This window comes from Mustela putorius, unplaced genomic scaffold (assembly GCF_011764305.1).
Source record: "Mustela putorius furo isolate JIRA1106 unplaced genomic scaffold, ASM1176430v1.1 tig00537227_pilon_pilon_pilon, whole genome shotgun sequence".
NCBI lineage: Eukaryota > Metazoa > Chordata > Mammalia > Carnivora > Mustelidae > Mustela > Mustela putorius.
This window is the reverse complement of record NW_025422368.1, coordinates 46,382,508-46,401,281: the sequence shown is the minus strand read 5'-3', so window position 1 is coordinate 46,401,281 and position 18,774 is coordinate 46,382,508. Positions and strand designations below refer to the sequence as shown.

Sequence of the window (18,774 nt, the reverse complement as noted above, 5' to 3'; positions counted from 1 at the left end):
TTAATAAATGACTGCTCAGCCTTTTTCATCCCTTTTGTGAAGAGATGCCCTTAACAGGGCTACTGGCCCATCATTAACATGTTTTGTAAAAAGCACAGAATTAGCCCTGAAATGAGAGAAAATGTAAACATAACTTTTTTATTATAGTAGCCTTAGTGAGAAGTATTGTCACGTGTTAGTATAACTGGCCTAGTTCCTTTTTCACTGCTATTTCTGCTAGAGATTGTTTGTGTCTCTTCAGCCAGCGATGGTTAGAACCCATGTCTCTGGCCTGCTTCCTAACACTGATGTGCTTTTTGGATGAGCCCAATTTGTACGCTCTTTGGTCTAACCCTCAGTGCACTGGGAACTCCTTCAATGTTTACTCAGATTTCAGATACGGCGGACGAGATTCTTTCTTTCAGGGGCATCGGCTACTTTCCTCACTACAGCTCTTACTTCCTCTGTGCACTTTGTTTCTTTGTTATAAACCTACTGTCCACCAATGCCCCAAACTGCTCTAATCACAAATGTTAAGGAAAAAGCAACTCTTCCTCCCAGAAAAGAGAGCTACAGCTCACCAGTTCCACTCCAATGAGGGAAAAAAAAAAAACAAAACTATTTTCTATTCTTTAAATAAAAAAAAATCTATGTCTTCATCAGAGAACTGGCTTGCAGAAAAGGGGAGGAGGGAAGAACAAAGGGAAAGCAGGAGATGAGGGCCATTTTGAAGGCTGTGGTCCCCCAAGAGACCCAAGTACACCCTCCTTCCTCCTTCTAGCCTTTTAATGTCAATGTCACCACTAAGCTACTGAAGAGGATCAAAAAGACCATAGCCCCATGGAACTAGTCATAAGAATCCTTTAAATTTTTCACATCCAATGTGTGTTAGTCATTTGAAAAAAAAATATCATTGACCAGTTGAAAACAATGGGGTCATCTAATTTACTGGCTTCTCAGGAGCAGAAAGAATATTATAATGTGGATTTTGATCATAATAGACAAATACAACTATATGAAAAATCATGAATATATATATACATACATTCATTTGGTATTCAGTATTTGTTAAGTAAGATTCTAAAATACATATTTAATTTCCAAGTGATCTATCTGTGACCCCATAGACCTACTGGGCAAATATACTTTGATACTGATGAAGTACAGACAATAACATCAATATACCAACTATTATTGAAACATCTATTAACTAATTTTAAAAAGAACGCAAAAGAATTTTTCCCTACAGACATTAAGTATGGAATTGAGAAACAAAGACCTGAACCAGTAAAATATTAACCAAAACCAAGATGTTTTCTTTCTACCTCTCTGTTCCGCCCAACTCTGGTAGAGTGTATATTATTATCTGGAATGCTGAAACAGTTTATCTTTACATTTAAACTGGAAGAAACATTGAACTCAATCAACTCCTTTTCAGTTCATCAATGATTTTCTCAACTTCTTTTTGAGTAAAAATAAAATAATTTAAAAAGGAAAGATAATTTTATCGCAATGCCTGTTAACTTAGGCAGGCAATTTTTGTTGGAGCACATTAAAATGATACTAAGTCTAATGGCAGAATTCATTTTTACTATTTCAGCCCCATCCAGGACAGAGACAATTGAGAACACTTCTCAAGGTTTTGGGCAATACAATTTAAGATTATCTTAAGTATTTAGCATAATGAAATTTAGTTGCATGATTCTCCATTAGTAATTATCTTTATGCCCAGGTATGTGTCCTCATAAAAATTTAGGGAGAATTCCCAGTCTGCAGACTTTATCAGCATACAAAGTTATTGCCGTGTGCAGCTCCAGAGAATCCCAATTCATTTAACAAAGGAACATACACTCATGTTTAATAATTCTCATTATAGCAGCACGTCTTTATAATGCTGTATTCAGGAAACTAAAGGACATGCCTACAATATAGATACAAACTATAATGAAAATGTATGCTATCTACAGAGGAGATCTGATTTGGCCTGCATCAGCACTAGGCCTATAAAATAAGGAGTTCAAAGTAGCATTTTACCATGTATCCTTTTCTTGTACTAAAAGTCCTTTATCATAGTTTATTTCACATTAAAATGGTCAAGAATTATTGAAGAATAGTAACTATGTTGAGTGAGTCTTCCCTTTTTTCCCTCCCATTCCGAAGAACATAGTGAGACGTAATACAACTCCCATCACTATCATACTGTAACTTGATCCATCCAATAACATTGTCACTAACAGCCAACTCTGATGAAATAGCGTCAAGCAAAAGGACCACATGCCCCTGAAATGCATCCTTAGCCCTGAGCTGAAGAAGCTGCTTCTGGATTGCGGTCAAGATGGCGGAGAAGTAGCAAGCTGAGACTGCTTCAGCTAGCCGGAGATCAGCTAGATAGCTTATCTAAAGATTGCAAACACCTGAAAATCCATCGGCAGATTGAAGAGAAGAAGAACAGCAATTCTGGAAACAGAAAAACAACCACGTTCTGAAAGGTAGGACCGGCGGAGAAGTGAATCCAAAGCGACGGGAAGATAGACCCCGGGGGGAGGGGCCGGCTCCCGGCAAGCGGCGGAGCAACCGCGCACAAAATCAGGACTTTTAAAAGTCTGTTCCGCTGAGGGACATCGCTCCAGAGGCTAAACCGGGGCGAAGCCCATGCGGGGTCAGCGTGGCCTCAGGTCCCGCAGGGTCACAGAAGGATCGGGGGTGTCTGAGTGTCGCAGAGCTTGCGGGTATTGGAACGGGAAAGCCGGCTACAGAGACAGAGCCGACAGTAAGCTCGCAGCTCCGTGTTACCTTGAACCGGTCGCAGGCTCGGTGAGCTCGGAGCGCGGCCGGAGGTCAGGCAGACGGGAGTAACTGGGTGCTGTTCTCTGAGGGCGCACTGAGGAGTGGGGCCCTGGGCTCTCGGCTCCTCCGGGCCGAGACCAGGAGGCCGCCATTTGTATTCCCGTCCTCTGGAACTCTACGGAAAGCGCTCAGGGAACAAAAGCTCCTGAAAGCAAACCCGAGCGGATTACTCACCCCGGCCCCGGGTAAGGGCGGTGAAATTCCGCCTGGGGCAAGACACTTGAGAATCACTACAACAGGCCCCTCCCCAGAAGATCAACAAGAAATCCAGCCGAGACCAAGTTCACCTACCAAGGAGTGCGGTTTCAATACCAAGGAGAGCAGCAGAATTCCAGAGGAGGAGAAAGCCAAGCACGGAACTCATGGCTTTTTTCCTGTGATTTTTTTTTTAGTCTTGCAGTTAATTTAATTTTTTCTTTTTCATTTTTTTTTTTTTCTTTTTTCTCGCCTTCGGGTAAAATTTTTTTTAACTGTTACCTTTTTCTTTTTTAACGATTTTTTACTAGTTTATCTAATATATATATATATATATTTTTACATTTTTCTTAGGTGTTTTCTTTTTTTTAAAAAAAATTCTTTTCTTTTCTTTTTTTTTTTTTTTTTTTTTTTCTTTTATTTTTTTTTTTTTTTTTTCTTTTCTTTCTTCCTTTTTTGAACCTCTTTTTATCCCCTTTCCCCCCACACTCACGATTTTGGATCTCTTCTAATTAGGTTAAAGCATATTTTCCTGGGTTTGTTGCCACACTTTTAGTATTTTACTTGCCCCTTCATTTACTCTTATCTGGACAAAATGACAAGACGTAAAAATTCAACACAAAAAAAAGAACAAGAGGCAGTACCGAAGGCTAGGGACCTAATCAATACAGACATCGGTAATATGTCAGATCTAGAGTTCAGAATGACAATTCTCAAGGTTCTAGCCGGGCTCGAAAAAGGCATGGAAGATATTAGAGAAACCCTCTCGAGAGATATAAAAGCCCTTTCTGGAGAAATCAAAGAACTAAAATCTAACCAAGGTGAAATCAAAAAAGCTATTAATGAGGTGCAATCAAAAATGGAGGCTCTAACTGCTAGGATAAATGAGGCAGAAGAAAGAATTAGTGATATAGAAGACCAAATGACAGAGAATAAAGAAGCTGAGCAAAAGAGGGACAAACAGCTACTGGACCACGAGGGGAGAATTCGAGAGATAAGTGACACCATAAGACGAAACAACATTAGAATAATTGGGATTCCAGAAGAAGAAGAAAGTGAGAGGGGAGCAGAAGGTATACTGGAGAGAATTATTGGGGAGAATTTCCCCAATATGGCAAAGGGAACGAGCATCAAAATTCAGGAGGTTCAGAGAATGCCCCTCAAAATCAATAAGAATAGGCCCACACCCCGTCACCTAATAGTAAAATTTACAAGTCTCAACGACAAAGAGAAAATCCTGAAAGCAGCCCGGGAAAAGAAGTCTGTAACATACAATGGTAAAAATATTAGATTGGCAGCTGACTTGTCCACAGAGACCTGGCAGGCCAGAAAGAGCTGGCATGATATTTTCAGAGCACTAAACGAGAAAAAACATGCAGCCAAGAATACTATATCCAGCTAGGCTATCATTGAAAATAGAAGGAGAGATTAAAAGCTTCCAGGACAAACAACAACTGAAAGAATTTGCAAATACCAAACCAGCTCTACAGGAAATATTGAAAGGGATCCTCTAAGCAAAGAGAGAGCCTACAAGTGGTAGATCAGAAAGGAACAGAGACCATATACAGTAACAGTCACCTTACAGGCAATACAATGGCACTAAATTCATATCTCTCAATAGTTACCCTGAATGTGAATGGGCTAAATGCCCCTGTCAAAAGACACAGGGTATCAGAATGGATAAAAAAACAAAACCCATCTATATGTTGCCTCCAAGAAACACATTTTAAGCCCGAAGACACCTCCAGATTTAAAGTGAGGGGGTGGAAAAGAATTTACCATGCCAATGGACATCAGAAGAAAGCAGGAGTGGCAATCCTTATATCAGATCAATTAGATTTTAAGCCAAAGACTATAATAAGAGATGAGGAAGGACACTATATCATACTCAAAGGGTCTGTCCAACAAGAAGATTTAACAATTTTAAATATCTATGCCCCCAATGTGGGAGCAGCCAACTATATAAACCAATTAATAACAAAATCAAAGAAACACATCAACAATCATACAATGATAGTAGGGGACTTTAACACTCCCCTCACTGAAATGGACAGGTCATCCAAGCAAAAGATCAGCAAGGAAATAAAGGCCTTAAATGACACACTGGACCAGATGGACATCACAGATATATTCAGAATATTTCATCCCAAAGCAACAGAATACACATTCTTCTCTAGTGCACATGGAACATTCTCCAGAATAGATCACATCCTCGGTCCTAAATCAGGACTCAACCGGTATCAAAAGATTGGGATCATTCCCTGCATATTTTCAGACCACAATGCTCTAAAGCTAGAACTCAACCACAAAAGGAAGTTTGGAAAGAACCCAAATACATGGAGACTAAACAGTATCCTTCTAAAGAATGAATGGGTCAACCGGGAAATTAAAGAAGAATTGAAAAAAAATCATGGAAACAAATGATAATGAAAATACAACGGTTCAAAATCTGTGGGACACAACAAAGGCAGTCCTGAGAGGAAAATATATAGCGGTACAAGCCTTTCTCAAGAAACAAGAAAGGTCTCAGGTACACAACCTAACCCTACACCTAAAGGAGCTGGAGAAAGAACAAGAAAGAAACCCTAAGCCCAGCAGGAGAAGAGAAATCATAAAGATCAGAGCAGAAATCAATGAAATAGAAACCAAAAAAACAATAGAACAAATCAATGAAACTAGGAGCTGGTTCTTTGAAAGAATTAATAAAATTGATAAACCCCTGGCCCGACTTATCAAAAAGAAAAGAGAAAGGACCCAAATAAATAAAATCATGAATGAAAGAGGAGAGATCACAACTAACACCAAAGAAATACAAACTATTATAAGAACATACTATGAGCAACTCTACGGCAATAAATTTGATAATCTGGAAGAAATGGATGCATTCCTAGAAACATATAAACTACCACAACTGAACCAGGAAGAAATAGAAAGCCTGAACAGACCCATAACCAGTAAGGAGATTGAAACAGTCATTAAAAATCTCCAAACAAACAAAAGCCCAGGGCCAGACGGCTTCCCGGGGGAATTCTACCAAACATTTAAAGAAGAACTAATTCCTATTCTCCTGAAACTGTTCCAAAAAATAGAAATGGAAGGAAAACTTCCAAACTCATTTTATGAGGCCAGCATCACCTTGATCCCAAAACCAGACAAGGATCCCACCAAAAAAGAGAGCTATAGACCGATATCCTTGATGAACACAGATGCGAAAATACTCAACAAAATACTAGCCAATAGGATTCAACAGTACATTAAAAAGATTATTCACCACGACCAAGTGGGATTTATTCCAGGGCTGCAAGGTTGGTTCAACATCCGCAAATCAGTCAATGTGATACAACACATCAATAAAAGAAAGAACAAGAACCATATGATACTCTCAATAGATGCTGAAAAAGCATTTGACAAAGTACAACATCCCTTCCTGATCAAAACTCTTCAAAGTGTAGGGATAGAGGGCACATACCTCAATATCATCAAAGCCATCTATGAAAAACCCACCGCAAATATCATTCTCAATGGAGAAAAACTGAAAGCTTTTCCGCTAAGGTCAGGAACACGGCAGGGATGTCCATTATCACCACTGCTATTCAACATCGTACTAGAGGTCCTAGCCTCAGCAATCAGACAACAAAAGGAAATTAAAGGCATCCAAATCGGCAAAGAAGAAGTCAAATTATCACTCTTCGCAGATGATATGATACTATATGTGGAAAACCCAAAAGACTCCACTCCAAAACTGCTAGAACTTATACAGGAATTCAGTAAAGTGTCAGGATATAAAATCAATGCACAGAAATCAGTTGCATTTCTCTACACCAACAGCAAGACAGAAGAAAGAGATATTAAGGAGTCAATCCCATTTACAATTGCATCCAAAACCATAAGATACCTAGGAATAAACCTAACCAAAGAGACACAGAATCTATACTCAGAAAACTATAAAGTACTCATGAAAGAAATTGAGGAAGACACAACGAAATGGAAAAATGTTCCATGCTCCTGGATTGGAAGAATAAATATTGTGAAAATGTCTATGCTACCTAAAGCAATCTACACATTTAATGCAATTCCTATCAAAGTACCATCCATCTTTTTCAAAGAAATGGAACAAATAATTCTAAAATTTATATGGAACCAGAAAAGACCTCGAATAGCCAAAGGGATATTGAAAAAGAAAGCCAACGTTGGTGGCATCACAATTCCGGACTTCAAGCTCTATTACAAAGCTGTCATCATCAAGACAGCATGGTACTGGCACAAAAACAGACACATAGATCAATGGAACAGAATAGAGAGCCCAGAAATAGACCCTCAAATCTATGGTCATCTAATCTTCGACAAAGCAGGAAAGAATGTCCAATGGAAAAAAGACAGCCTTTTCAATAAATGGTGCTGGGAAAATTGGACAGCCACATGCAGAAAAATGAAATTGGACCATTTCCTTACACCACACACAAAAATAGACTCAAAATGGATGAAGGACCTCAATGTACGAAAGGAATCCATCAAAATCCTTGAGGAGAACACGGGCAGCAACCTCTTCGACCTCTGCCGCAGCAACATCTTCCTAGGAACAACGCAAAAGGCAAGGGAAGCAAGGGAAAAAAATGAACTACTGGGATTTCATCAAGATCAAAAGCTTTTGCACAGCAAAGGAAACAGTTAACAAAATCAAAAGACAACTGACAGAATGGGAGAAGATATTTGCAAACGACATATCAGATAAAGGACTAGTGTCCAGAATCTATAAAGAACTTAGCAAACTCAACATCCAAAGAACAAATAATCCAATCAAGAAATGGGCAGAGGACATGAACAGACATTTCTGCAAAGTAGACATCCAGATGGCCAACAGACACATGAAAAAGTGCTCCATATCACTCGGCATCAGGGAAATACAAATCAAAACCACAATGAGATATCACCTCACACCAGTCAGAATGGCTAAAATCAACAAGTCAGGAAATGACAGATGCTGGCGAGGATGCGGAGAAAGGGGAACCCTCCTACACTGTTGGTGGGAATGCAAGCTGGTGCAGCCACTCTGGAAAACAGCATGGAGGTTCCTCAAAATGTTGAAAATAGAACTGCCCTATGACCCAGCAATTGCACTATTGGGTATTTACCCTAAAGATACAAATGTAGTGATCCAAAGGGACACATGCACCCGAATGTTTATAGCAGCAATGTCCACAATAGCCAAACTATGGAAAGAACCTAGATGTCCATCAACAGATGAATGGATCAAGAAGATGTGGTATATATACACAATGGAATACTATGCAGCCATCAAAAGAAATGAAATCTTGCCATTTGCAACAACATGGATGGAACTAGAGCGTATCATGCTTAGCGAAATAAGTCAAGCAGAGAAAGACAACTATCATATGATCTCCCTGATATGAGGAAGTGGTGATGCAACATGGAGGCTTAAGTGGGTAGAAGAAGAATAAATGAAACAAGATGGGATTGGGAGGGAGACAAACCATAAGTGACTCTTAATCTCACAAAACAAACTGAGGGTTGCCGGGTGGAGGGGGTTTGGGAGAAGGGGGTGGGATTATGGACATTGGGGAGGGTATGTGATTTGGTGTGTGCTGTGAAGTGTGTAAACCTGGTGATTCACAGACCTGTACCCCTGGGGATAAAAATATATGTTTATAAAAAATAAAAAATTAAAATTGGAAAAAAAAAAAAAAAAAAAAAAAAAAAAAAAAAAAAAAAAAGAAGCTGCTCTGATAATCTTGACACTTCTGTTTGATGAATGAAATATTATACAAGGCTTATGTTCCTACAGAAGAATCCACATTGCCAGTATAGATAAGAATTGATTTGGTGAGACTGAGTCCAGGTACAAGGATTATAAAAATTATTTTGTAATCTCTACATAATTGTTATAAATCTAGGGTGTCAAAACAGATGACTGGGCTTGGAAGTGTTAGGGCATCTATACATAAAATCAATGCCCCTTTCTAATGGAGCATTTATTTTCCAGATACGTGATGCCGACTCACATTTGTATAGTGGCTCATACATTTCAAAGACCTTGCAAGTTATTTTATCTTCACAAAAATCCTGCGAGCGTGATAAGTCAGGACAATTGCCCCCATTTTTCAAATGATAAGAAACAGTCAGAGCAGTGAAACACCTTCCTGGAATCTGAATTTCTTCTTTCCAGTCCATTCCTCGGACCTTCCGTCATAGCACCTGTAAAGGCCCATATCTATAAAATGGTAAACTTGATTAGTTTGTTGGGAACAAAACCATCTTAACAGCTTTTATTCCATGGAGTGTTTCTAATATAAAAACTGATTACTTCTGTATCAGCAACTGGCTCTAAACACACACACACACACACACACACACACACACACACACACAATCTAAGACTTTACTAACTAATTAAGCAGACTAAGCAAATATACTGGCCTAAATCAGAACAAGGACTTCCTTGACAAGATTATGTAATTCAGGGCTTCTTTATTGCTATTCCATTGAAGGTACTTTGTCGTAACAATCACCATAGCAAATTGAAATTGTACTTTAGGGCTTGAGACTGGGTATGTAAAAATGATAAAAGCACTGTTTTTGAGATTAGAGACAAAAGGGGTCAGCTTCCGGAATTCCTTTACTCCTGACATGAGTCTGACTTCTGATTTTTCTATTTTAGGCTAAGCTCTAGCGAAGCCCCAGCCCGGCACTCCTAGGTAAGCTTTTGCACATATCACAACGGTATGAGTTACTGCTGACGCAGCTGTCACTCTTGTTCTTTCTAGTATTTCTTCCACTCCTGCTGATGCCATTATGAAAAATAGTGCTGGCAGAGCCTGAAAGTTACTTAATAATCCTCTTATCTATGGGGCTAACTTACTCTAAAAATTTTGTTTGCAAAGAAGATATTAATGATATAGAGAGGAGCAATTTGTTTATAATTTTTTCTCATAGGTTTTTTGAATTTAGTACAATGAGGTATTCTAAATATAGCTACCAAAAAGAAAAAGCAATCAGAGATTAAAAAGTGTTTATAATCTTTACAATCTGAACATAAAGAGACATCATGATAAGACCTGTACCTCCTCTCACTGTTGCCTAATTAACTGTAATGGATTTTATTCTTCCATTTATTAGTTTAATAATAAGGTGAGCTTCCTATATCACTGTATTTATAACATCATTAATTCTCATTTCTTAATTATGAAATATGGATTTATAGGAAATAAAAATCTTATATCTTACCACCCCAGGGTTTTTATACTTTCAGTTCATGGTCTGTATTCTATTAAAAACAAAGTCCCAGGTGGGTTATTTATACTTTATGTTCATTTCCAATACATCTTATAAATATGTTCTCCAGAAGGCCTACATTTATAACTTAACTGATAAAAAATGATGAAAGAGCACAAAAAAATTATTCAGAGACAAAATCAGTATAAAGACATTGAGACTTGGGATATATTGCCATGCCAGAGCCAACAAAGGCTGTCAGTTTTCAGCCCATGTATAATTCTGTTGATTACTTTTTAATCCAAGATGTATTTTTCATAATGATGACTAGAAGGGGTTTTACAATAGATGGCTGAATGAACTTTAAAAAAAAAAAAAAAGCTTACCTATATGAGTAGCATGTCACTTGTATTTAGGTCATTTTTTTAATATTGAAACATAATGAAATTATAAATCAGTAATAATCCACAGCATAATGAAAATTAAATGAAAATTTTAAACAAAGTTGGTTAAAAGTCATGTAAAAATGAAAAGATATTTGAAGGAACTTGGGGAATATTTTCAATATCTTTAAACATTCTTGTTTTAAAATTTCACATTTGTTACAAGAATGCATTAAATAATTAATAGTATACAGTATTGGTGATTTTTCTTTAAAGTTCTTAAAAGGCATTTTCACTGCCATGATAAAGCAGCAAGATTTTTAGAATCATATCATATATGCAGACGCACCTAGTTACAGAGGGTTAAATAAAAGTATCTCATTGTTTGAGGAGATGACCCATGTTGCTTTTACAAAATAAGGACAAAAAATGCATGAACATAATGAAAATATATCAAATGATATTACTATTGTCATGGTTCCTCTGTGAGATTTGTAAGATCACATTATTTTTATGCAGCAGAAGTTGGCTGAACTGATGATAAAGTAGTTATATCATGACTTACAGACCATATTTCACCTTGGTTTAACTCTTCAAAACATACTCATAATGACGATAGATAATTAGATAATCACTATTAATAATTTAAACATCAAAAAACAGCAATGTAAAATAAATATATGTTATTGTTTATGCTATATCGCAGGTGAAATATGAGCTTCTGGAAGCCAACAAATGTTAGTACTTGGCAACTTTTACACAGTATCACTTAAATTAAATTTAAAATTCAAGTTCCAAAACAACATACATCCCGGGTTTCATTTAATAATAACATAGTTACTTATTGATTAACAAAAGCATATATAAAATGAAAACTTATATTAAAAGACACATAAAAACCATGCCTTTCCTCCACTTTTTCTTTTAGGATGTTCTAGAACCATCATTGCTTAAAGGACAACAAATCCGACTTCAGGTTCAGACAGATATATTTTTGAGGCTTTTTTTTCTTAAAGGTTTTATTTATATATTTGACAGGGAGAGAGACACCAAGAGAGGAAACCCAAGGCGGGAGTGGGAGAGGGAGAAGCAGGGTTCCCATTAAGCAGGGATCCCAGTGTGGAGCTCAATCACAAGACCCTGGGAACATGACCTGAGCCCAAGGCAGATGTTTAATGACTGAGCCACCCAGGCAACCCCAGACAGATTCTTAGAGTACAGGTATAATGTGCATAATTCCTAATGAAGTTAATGACATCTTACTAAGTTATTTGATCCTAATTGTATAGTTATACAACTATAATGTATTTTACAAATAAGCAAATATTAGTCACAATGAAAAAGTATTAAGGTCTCATTTTTATATATACTAAAATACTCTTCACACTTAAAATATTACTTATTAACTACTGTTACCTTTTCCATTTTAAAGAATTTTCCTTTGTTCTCAAATGTTACAATCTAAGATATTTCTATAAGAAAAGCTATACCATTTTGAAATCAACTTATAACCAATCAAACTCTATTCAGTTCTAATAAATAAAACAGAACTCTTTTGAAATACTTTTTGGAATTTAAGTTAAATTTAAATTTTGGTTACTTTTTCTTTATTGGACATGTGATTTTTCCAGAGGGTATTTTCAGTCACCTCTAACGACAATATAAGCTCTAATGATAATATAATGATAATATAAGCTCTAATGAAATATAAGCTTTATTGTGGAGACAGGAGGAATGAGGTAAGATACAAATATAAGCTCTAATGATAATATAATATAATGCTAATATAATATAATATAATGATTATATAAGATAATGATAATATAATATGAGACCAACCTTTTACTAGGAAGTCCAAACAACTAAAAAAAAGTGCACCTACCATATTCCAGCCAGGGTAGAGGTAGTCTGTGCCAACAAATTCAAAGTAGTGAGCAAAACCTTCCTTCAGCCACACATCTTCCCACCATACTGGAGTCACAAGGTCACCAAACCACTGCAATTGAAAAATGAATGAGCATCAGATCAAATCAAATTTATCCCAGAATTATTTCATCTAAAATTAAATGTATTAAACTATGGCTATCATACTGGAATTCATGATCTTAAAATGTATTGTGGCAAGACTACTCATTTGTTCAATCACTTGGTGACATGAGTTTTTTGTTTTTGTTTTCAGGGAAGAACAAAAATATAATGACCAAGAATAAAAAAAGAGTATTTAACCTGGAGAAGAAAAAACTCAAGAGAAAAAACAAATGATAGCTGTTTTCAAATATTTGGAGGTCTAATACACAGAAGACAAAGAGACTTGTGTCATGTGGCCCTACAAGGTACAAATAAGGACTAACGGATGGAAATCAGGGTTGGAAGATGTCTGCTGAAAATATAAGAGACCCTCTAATGGAATGAGATGGCCAAAGATGGGAGAATACTGCCTCAAGTGGTGAGCTCTCATCACAGGAGGTATTGAAGCATTGCCTTCCAACAGCACAGACAACTCTAAGAAGACATGGGCTGGTTGAAGCAACTGAGGACTTTCAGTCTCTCTATGATCTTGTGATAACAAGGGGCTGGATCAAAAAAATCTCTAAAATCCCTTCATGAAAAATAATGTCTTATTTTTATTTATTTATTTATTTATTTATGTATTTATTTATTTATAAATGAAGAGAGAGAGAGAGAAAGCTAGTGGGGGGAGGAGCAAAGGGAGAAGGATACAGCAAATCTTATGCAGGCTCCATGCCCAGCCTGGTTCTGGACACAGGGCTTGCTCTCAAGACTCTAAGATCATGACCTGAGCTGAAACCAAGAGTTAGACGCTTAATTGACAGAGCCACCAAGGTGTCCCAATAATGTTTTCATTGTTAAATGGTGTTTTAATTAATTCACAATGCGCCACTCTGAAATCCTTGCTTAGTTCAGCAAAAAGTTAAAGAAATTCTTTTTTCCATTAAAAATAAAAACAAAAACATTATATGTTTAGAGTTATCCTAAGGACCTTGGGTGTGATGATGAGAAGTTGGGAAATGTCCCTTCTTGTACAGCTGATGCTTTATTGTGGAGACAGGAGTAATGAGGTAAGGTACAAAATAAATAATATATAAGCAGATGAACAACACAATTTCAAATCCTAATAAAATGTGACAGGAATGGGGGAAGAGCCACTCTTGACTGTCAAAGCAAAAATGCTCTCTCTAAGCCATTGACCGTTGAGCTTAGACTTTAACGATAAGGAGGAAACAGTCAGGAGAAAGCCTTGGAAAGAAGATTCCAGACAGATGTAAGCAACACTCAGTGTGAAAAGCCTAAGTGGGAACAAGATATTTAAGAAACTGAAGGAGAAAGAAAAACAGTTATCAGGTCAGGTATAGCTTTAGGAGCTCCAGGAAAGAGCTTGGTGACTGAGGGTTTCAGTATCAATAATAAAGAATCAGTTACTCAAAAGGATCTCGAACTGAAGTACAAATAAACAATAACTCAACATTAATGGACACAAAATAAATGATATTTAAAATAATTTTTATTCTTAATCAAAAATGGATATTTCTCCTTTAAACTGAGAGCCTGTCTTGAAAATCATGACAATGCATAGGTGAGAAGAGAGGGTAATGCAGAAAATAACATGAGAATGGAAATTCTGTTTTTCCCAGCCTCTGGTCCATCTTCTCATGGTAAGTAGCCTAGCACCAATAAGTTATAACAAGAAAGTTGACATAAAATATGGAACAAATAAAATCCAGTTCTAGGAACAAAGATAACATCATCAATGTACTGTTATTTCAACAGACTATACAAGTGAACTGTTTCTAGGAATCTACAAAAAGGAATCTGCTTATGCCTCCAAGAATTACTGTGTTTCATTGGAAAGCCTCCTCTTTAGCATGGTGGAGGAACCCTGATTATCTGTGCAATGGATCCCCTTACATCTCTGGGGCAAGGGACACATGCCTGACCTGGCCAGCAGGACAGACAGAAGCATCATACAGGTGTCCTTGAGGGAGGCTGGCATTGAGGGAAATGGCCGCATGGCCTGAACCAATTTATCATTAAGTCAGTGTTCATGTATTAGCATTTAGCACTTCACTTTCTTTTGCTAACAGCATTTTCCACATAATTCCTTCTTGAGTTTTTCCATCTTTTTAAAAAGGTTTTGGGTTCCTAAAAAATAGAAGCCATACTGTATCGCAATGAGATTTCCAGTGGTTTAATTTAAAACCATCCATACCCACCAGGAGAGGTACTGCTTTCCATTAGCATGAACATTTATTTTCAGTTTTGTCTTTTTTTTTTTTTAAACTAGAATCAAGATTCAAATAAGCATTGCGAAATCTCTGTAATACCTTCCACTCGTTGTAAGAAAGTGCATAAAATCAAAATGAAATTAATTTTATCTTTGCTTCACTACAAAGTTGGCTAATTTACATATGAATTTCTAAACATGCCAAGACAAAAAAATATCAATCACTAGAGAACAAAGAGTCTATGGCTGAGTTAGTGAAAGACTTCCTAAGTGTCTATGTGATGGGAAAAAGGGAATAACAAATTGATTTCAGCAAAAGCAAATTTTGACACGTACACAAAACTCAGCTGCATCTTGCAGCAGCGCAATAAATCACTGCCATCGCTGCACTTACCATACATACATGCCAATAATCACAAGGAAATAAAGCAAGGTTGACAAGGACCCAGGACCGGACAGGATCTCAGAAGAGGCTGCTGGGTGGCGGTTCCCTCTCACTCCTCAGCTACACTGAATGACAGTTGCTTATTCAATACCATCAGTGTGTTTGCTTTTGTTTGTGCCGTCAGCTGAGAAAAATGACATACCCTCTGTAAAGAACAGCACAGTGCTCTCTACCTAATTAAAACTTAATTGGGAGGGTAATAATGTAGTTCCTAATCTAAGTATCTGAAATCATTCTGCATTCTCAATAGTTTGCAGTCATACTTACACCTGATCCTTTTTCTCCTACCTGGTGACATATCTCATGAACAATGACCATGGTGACATCCAGTAAATAAGAAATAGATGAAACACTGGGATCCAGCAGTATTCTTTGCTCCACAAAAATACTTAGTCCCCAGTTCTCCATAGCAGCGTACGGATGCTTAGGCACAGCTAAGAGATCTAGAAATAGAATAAAACAATTCCAAAGGCTTTAACAGACATATCGGATTCTAAATTCATATCCTAGAAAAGTCCAGAAATCCTAATGAAAGGGAATATTTGCTCTTTCTCAGTAATTTTTTTTCTAAATTAAACTACCTGCTATTTCTCCATGACAGCAGAAATATAGGCTATCACTGTACACGCTGGCCATATCCATTCATCACCGTTCATTTTCAGACCCAGTGTTGGAAGAGGCTAGAAGTATCGGCACCATTATTGATGGGCCCATCCTAATAAGTTTCAGGAAGTCAAGGAAACCAAATGCAGCAGAAATCTACAGAGTCAAAAGTCATTGTGCCTTCTAATGAAAATATATTCAGCCCAAGGCAGTGAATACTGTACTCTTTCTTTTACCTCAAATTTTTTTTGAGAGAAAACATCTATCAGTTTAAAAATGTGATGTGTCATTTTTTTAATTGCAGAGATGCTCCTGTATTTTTTGAGTTCTGTTAAAAATAAAATGTTGCATGCAAATACAGATTAGAGACAAGACTGCAATAGTGGAAGCTAGCAAAAGGACTACTGAGGGAGTCCGCAGGCTTCGGTTCCGGTCCTGCCCTCCACCATTAACTAGATATATGACCTCGGTAAATCACTTAATTTCTCAAGACCACAATTCCCTCACCTATAAAATAAGGTTATTGGCCTTCATTATCTCTAAAATCCCTTCCAGCTCCAAAAATCTTTGATTAGATGATACTAAGATGTGTGCTTATTTTAAAAGGCTGCAGAGGTATTATCAAGTTCTGGTTAAGGTGACACAATAAGTTCATGCTTTGATGTACTCCCTCAGCTCCAAACACATAGGAGTGATAAATAAAATATTAAAAGGGAAAACTAAAAAATATCTCCAGGCTTGAAAATAAACCTCTTCATGGATCAGAAATGGTACAGAAATGCAAAGCAGTCATCGCGTGTGAAGCCAGCAGGATCAACTGGAGCCAAAGGGACCTAAGCCAAGATGAACGCGTGATGCCAGGGGTTGGGTAAGGTGTGTGTGTGTGTTCACAAGGGCTGTACGCAGCTGCTGCTCATGGCTTCTCGGGAAAACCAGGAAGTAGCAGAGTGAGGATTCAAACCCAGGGAGCTCGATTCCAGAGCTTTGCTCTTAATCACAACAGAATGTTTTCAGTCTTTGACCCAAAAGCTCCAACTCCCAATAACCCTAGAGGAACTACCTGGGATGCTGAGAAAAAAATGGCACAAGAATGTTTGCTACAGTATTCTTTTTGTTTTTGTTTTTTAAAGATTTTATTTATTTATTTATTTATTTGAGAGAGAGAAAGAGAGCATGAGAGGAGAGAGGTCAGTGGGAGAAGCAGCCTCCCTGCCGAGCAGGGAGCCTGGGACTCGATCCCAGGACTCCAGGATCATGACCCGAGCCAAAGGCAGTTACTTAACCAACTGAGCCACCCAGGCGCCCCAGTATAGTTTTTTGAGAGGGAAAGAAGAGGGGTGCCTGAGTGGCTCAGTCGGTTAAGGTTCAATATCTGCCTTTGGCTCAGGTCACAATCCTGGGGTCCTGGGATCTAGTCTTGCTTTGGGCTCCCTGCTCAGCAGGGAGCCTGCTTCTCCCTCTCCCTTTGCCTCTTGCCCCGCCCCCCGCTCATGCTCTCTCTCCCTAAGAAATAAAATCTTTAAAAAAAAAAAGGAAGAATGAAAAGGGAAAATCAAATGCCTTTTAATAAGATAGTGGAGAAAGAAACTATAAAATAGTTATAAGAGAGGAATACTACATAGCAATCTTACCCCTAGATTCTTATCCTATATAAATCAATATGGATAATCTGAAAAACAGAATGTTGAGGGAACAAGTAAGATTTAAATTAACCCTTATTATATGATACTCAAAAATAAGCAGACTAATTCCATATGTTATAAATGGACACTCACACACAGGTACACACATACCCAGATAGTAGTGGCAAAATGCACATACAATCACACACGTACAGGAATGATGAACACCAAATTCAGAATCATGATCGCTTCAGGAAAGAAAGGGCAGAAAGGGGTTGAGGGACAGTCTTTTAGGTTCATTGACTCCATTTCAGCACAGGGTTAAAGAGGATTTCCACACCACCAAGCAATTCCTGGACATTGGAAAATATGAGAATTCAACTCAATTCTGCCACTATCTACCCGGAGATAGCATCAGATTCCACAGGTTAAGGGTTTGGTCCTACAAGACCATCCTGTAGCCCCACTTAAGATGCTAGTAACAAGCCCGGGTTGTTATCTGTATTTCCAACTGACTGGCTATAAATCAGAGGTTCCCACAACCACCTCCTTTGGTTTGATTAATTTGCAAGAGAGGTACACATAACTCGTGTTTTTACTTACTAGATTATTACAGTTTATTACAAAAGCATATAACTCAGGAACAACCAAATGGAAGTGATGCATAGGGCAAGATACTGACAAAGGATGTGAGGCTTCCATGCCCTCTTAGAATGCACCATTCCCCCAAAATCTTTCTGTTCACTACCAGGGAGGCTCTCTGAACTCCATCCCTTGGGGTTTTTACAGAGACTTTGTTACACAGACCTAACTGACTAAATTTTTGGTCTTTGAGAACTGACCTCAATCTCCAGCTCTTTTCCCCTTTCAGGAGGTGGAGGCCAGAAGATAGGACTAAAAGTTCCTACTCCCTAATCCTGTGATTGGGTCCACAGCAAGGTCAAATCTGCCCCCATCTTTAGGTGAATTCCAAAAGCCACCTCATCAACCTACAAAGATACCAACATTAACATAACAAAGACATTCAAACCCTTAGGAAATTCCAAGGGTTTTGGAAGCTCTAAGCCAAAAATCTGGTAGGAGCACCAGATACATTTGTTGAAGTGTGTTCTAAGAAGGGACAACAAATGTAAAGGTCCTAAGGAGGACATGAACTGGGAAATGAGGTGAGTATATTGGACAAACAGGAAGAAGGCCAATGTGGCTGAAAGAGATAAAAGAGAACCA

At 37.7% G+C, this 18,774-nt stretch overlaps 1 protein-coding gene across 1 annotated transcript in view; it reads right to left on the bottom strand.

The window, feature by feature from the left end:
• TRHDE (thyrotropin releasing hormone degrading enzyme) overlaps nt 1–18,774 on the bottom strand; it is a 382,185-nt gene that overhangs the window by 168,151 nt on the left and 195,260 nt on the right. Inside the window, exons 4-5 of the mRNA XM_004752417.3 lie at nt 15,611–15,765; nt 12,517–12,630 (exon numbers count right to left, since the gene is read on the bottom strand). Of these exons, the coding sequence (XP_004752474.2) occupies nt 12,517–12,630; nt 15,611–15,765 (269 nt within the window). The remainder of the gene's footprint in view (nt 1–12,516; nt 12,631–15,610; nt 15,766–18,774) is intronic.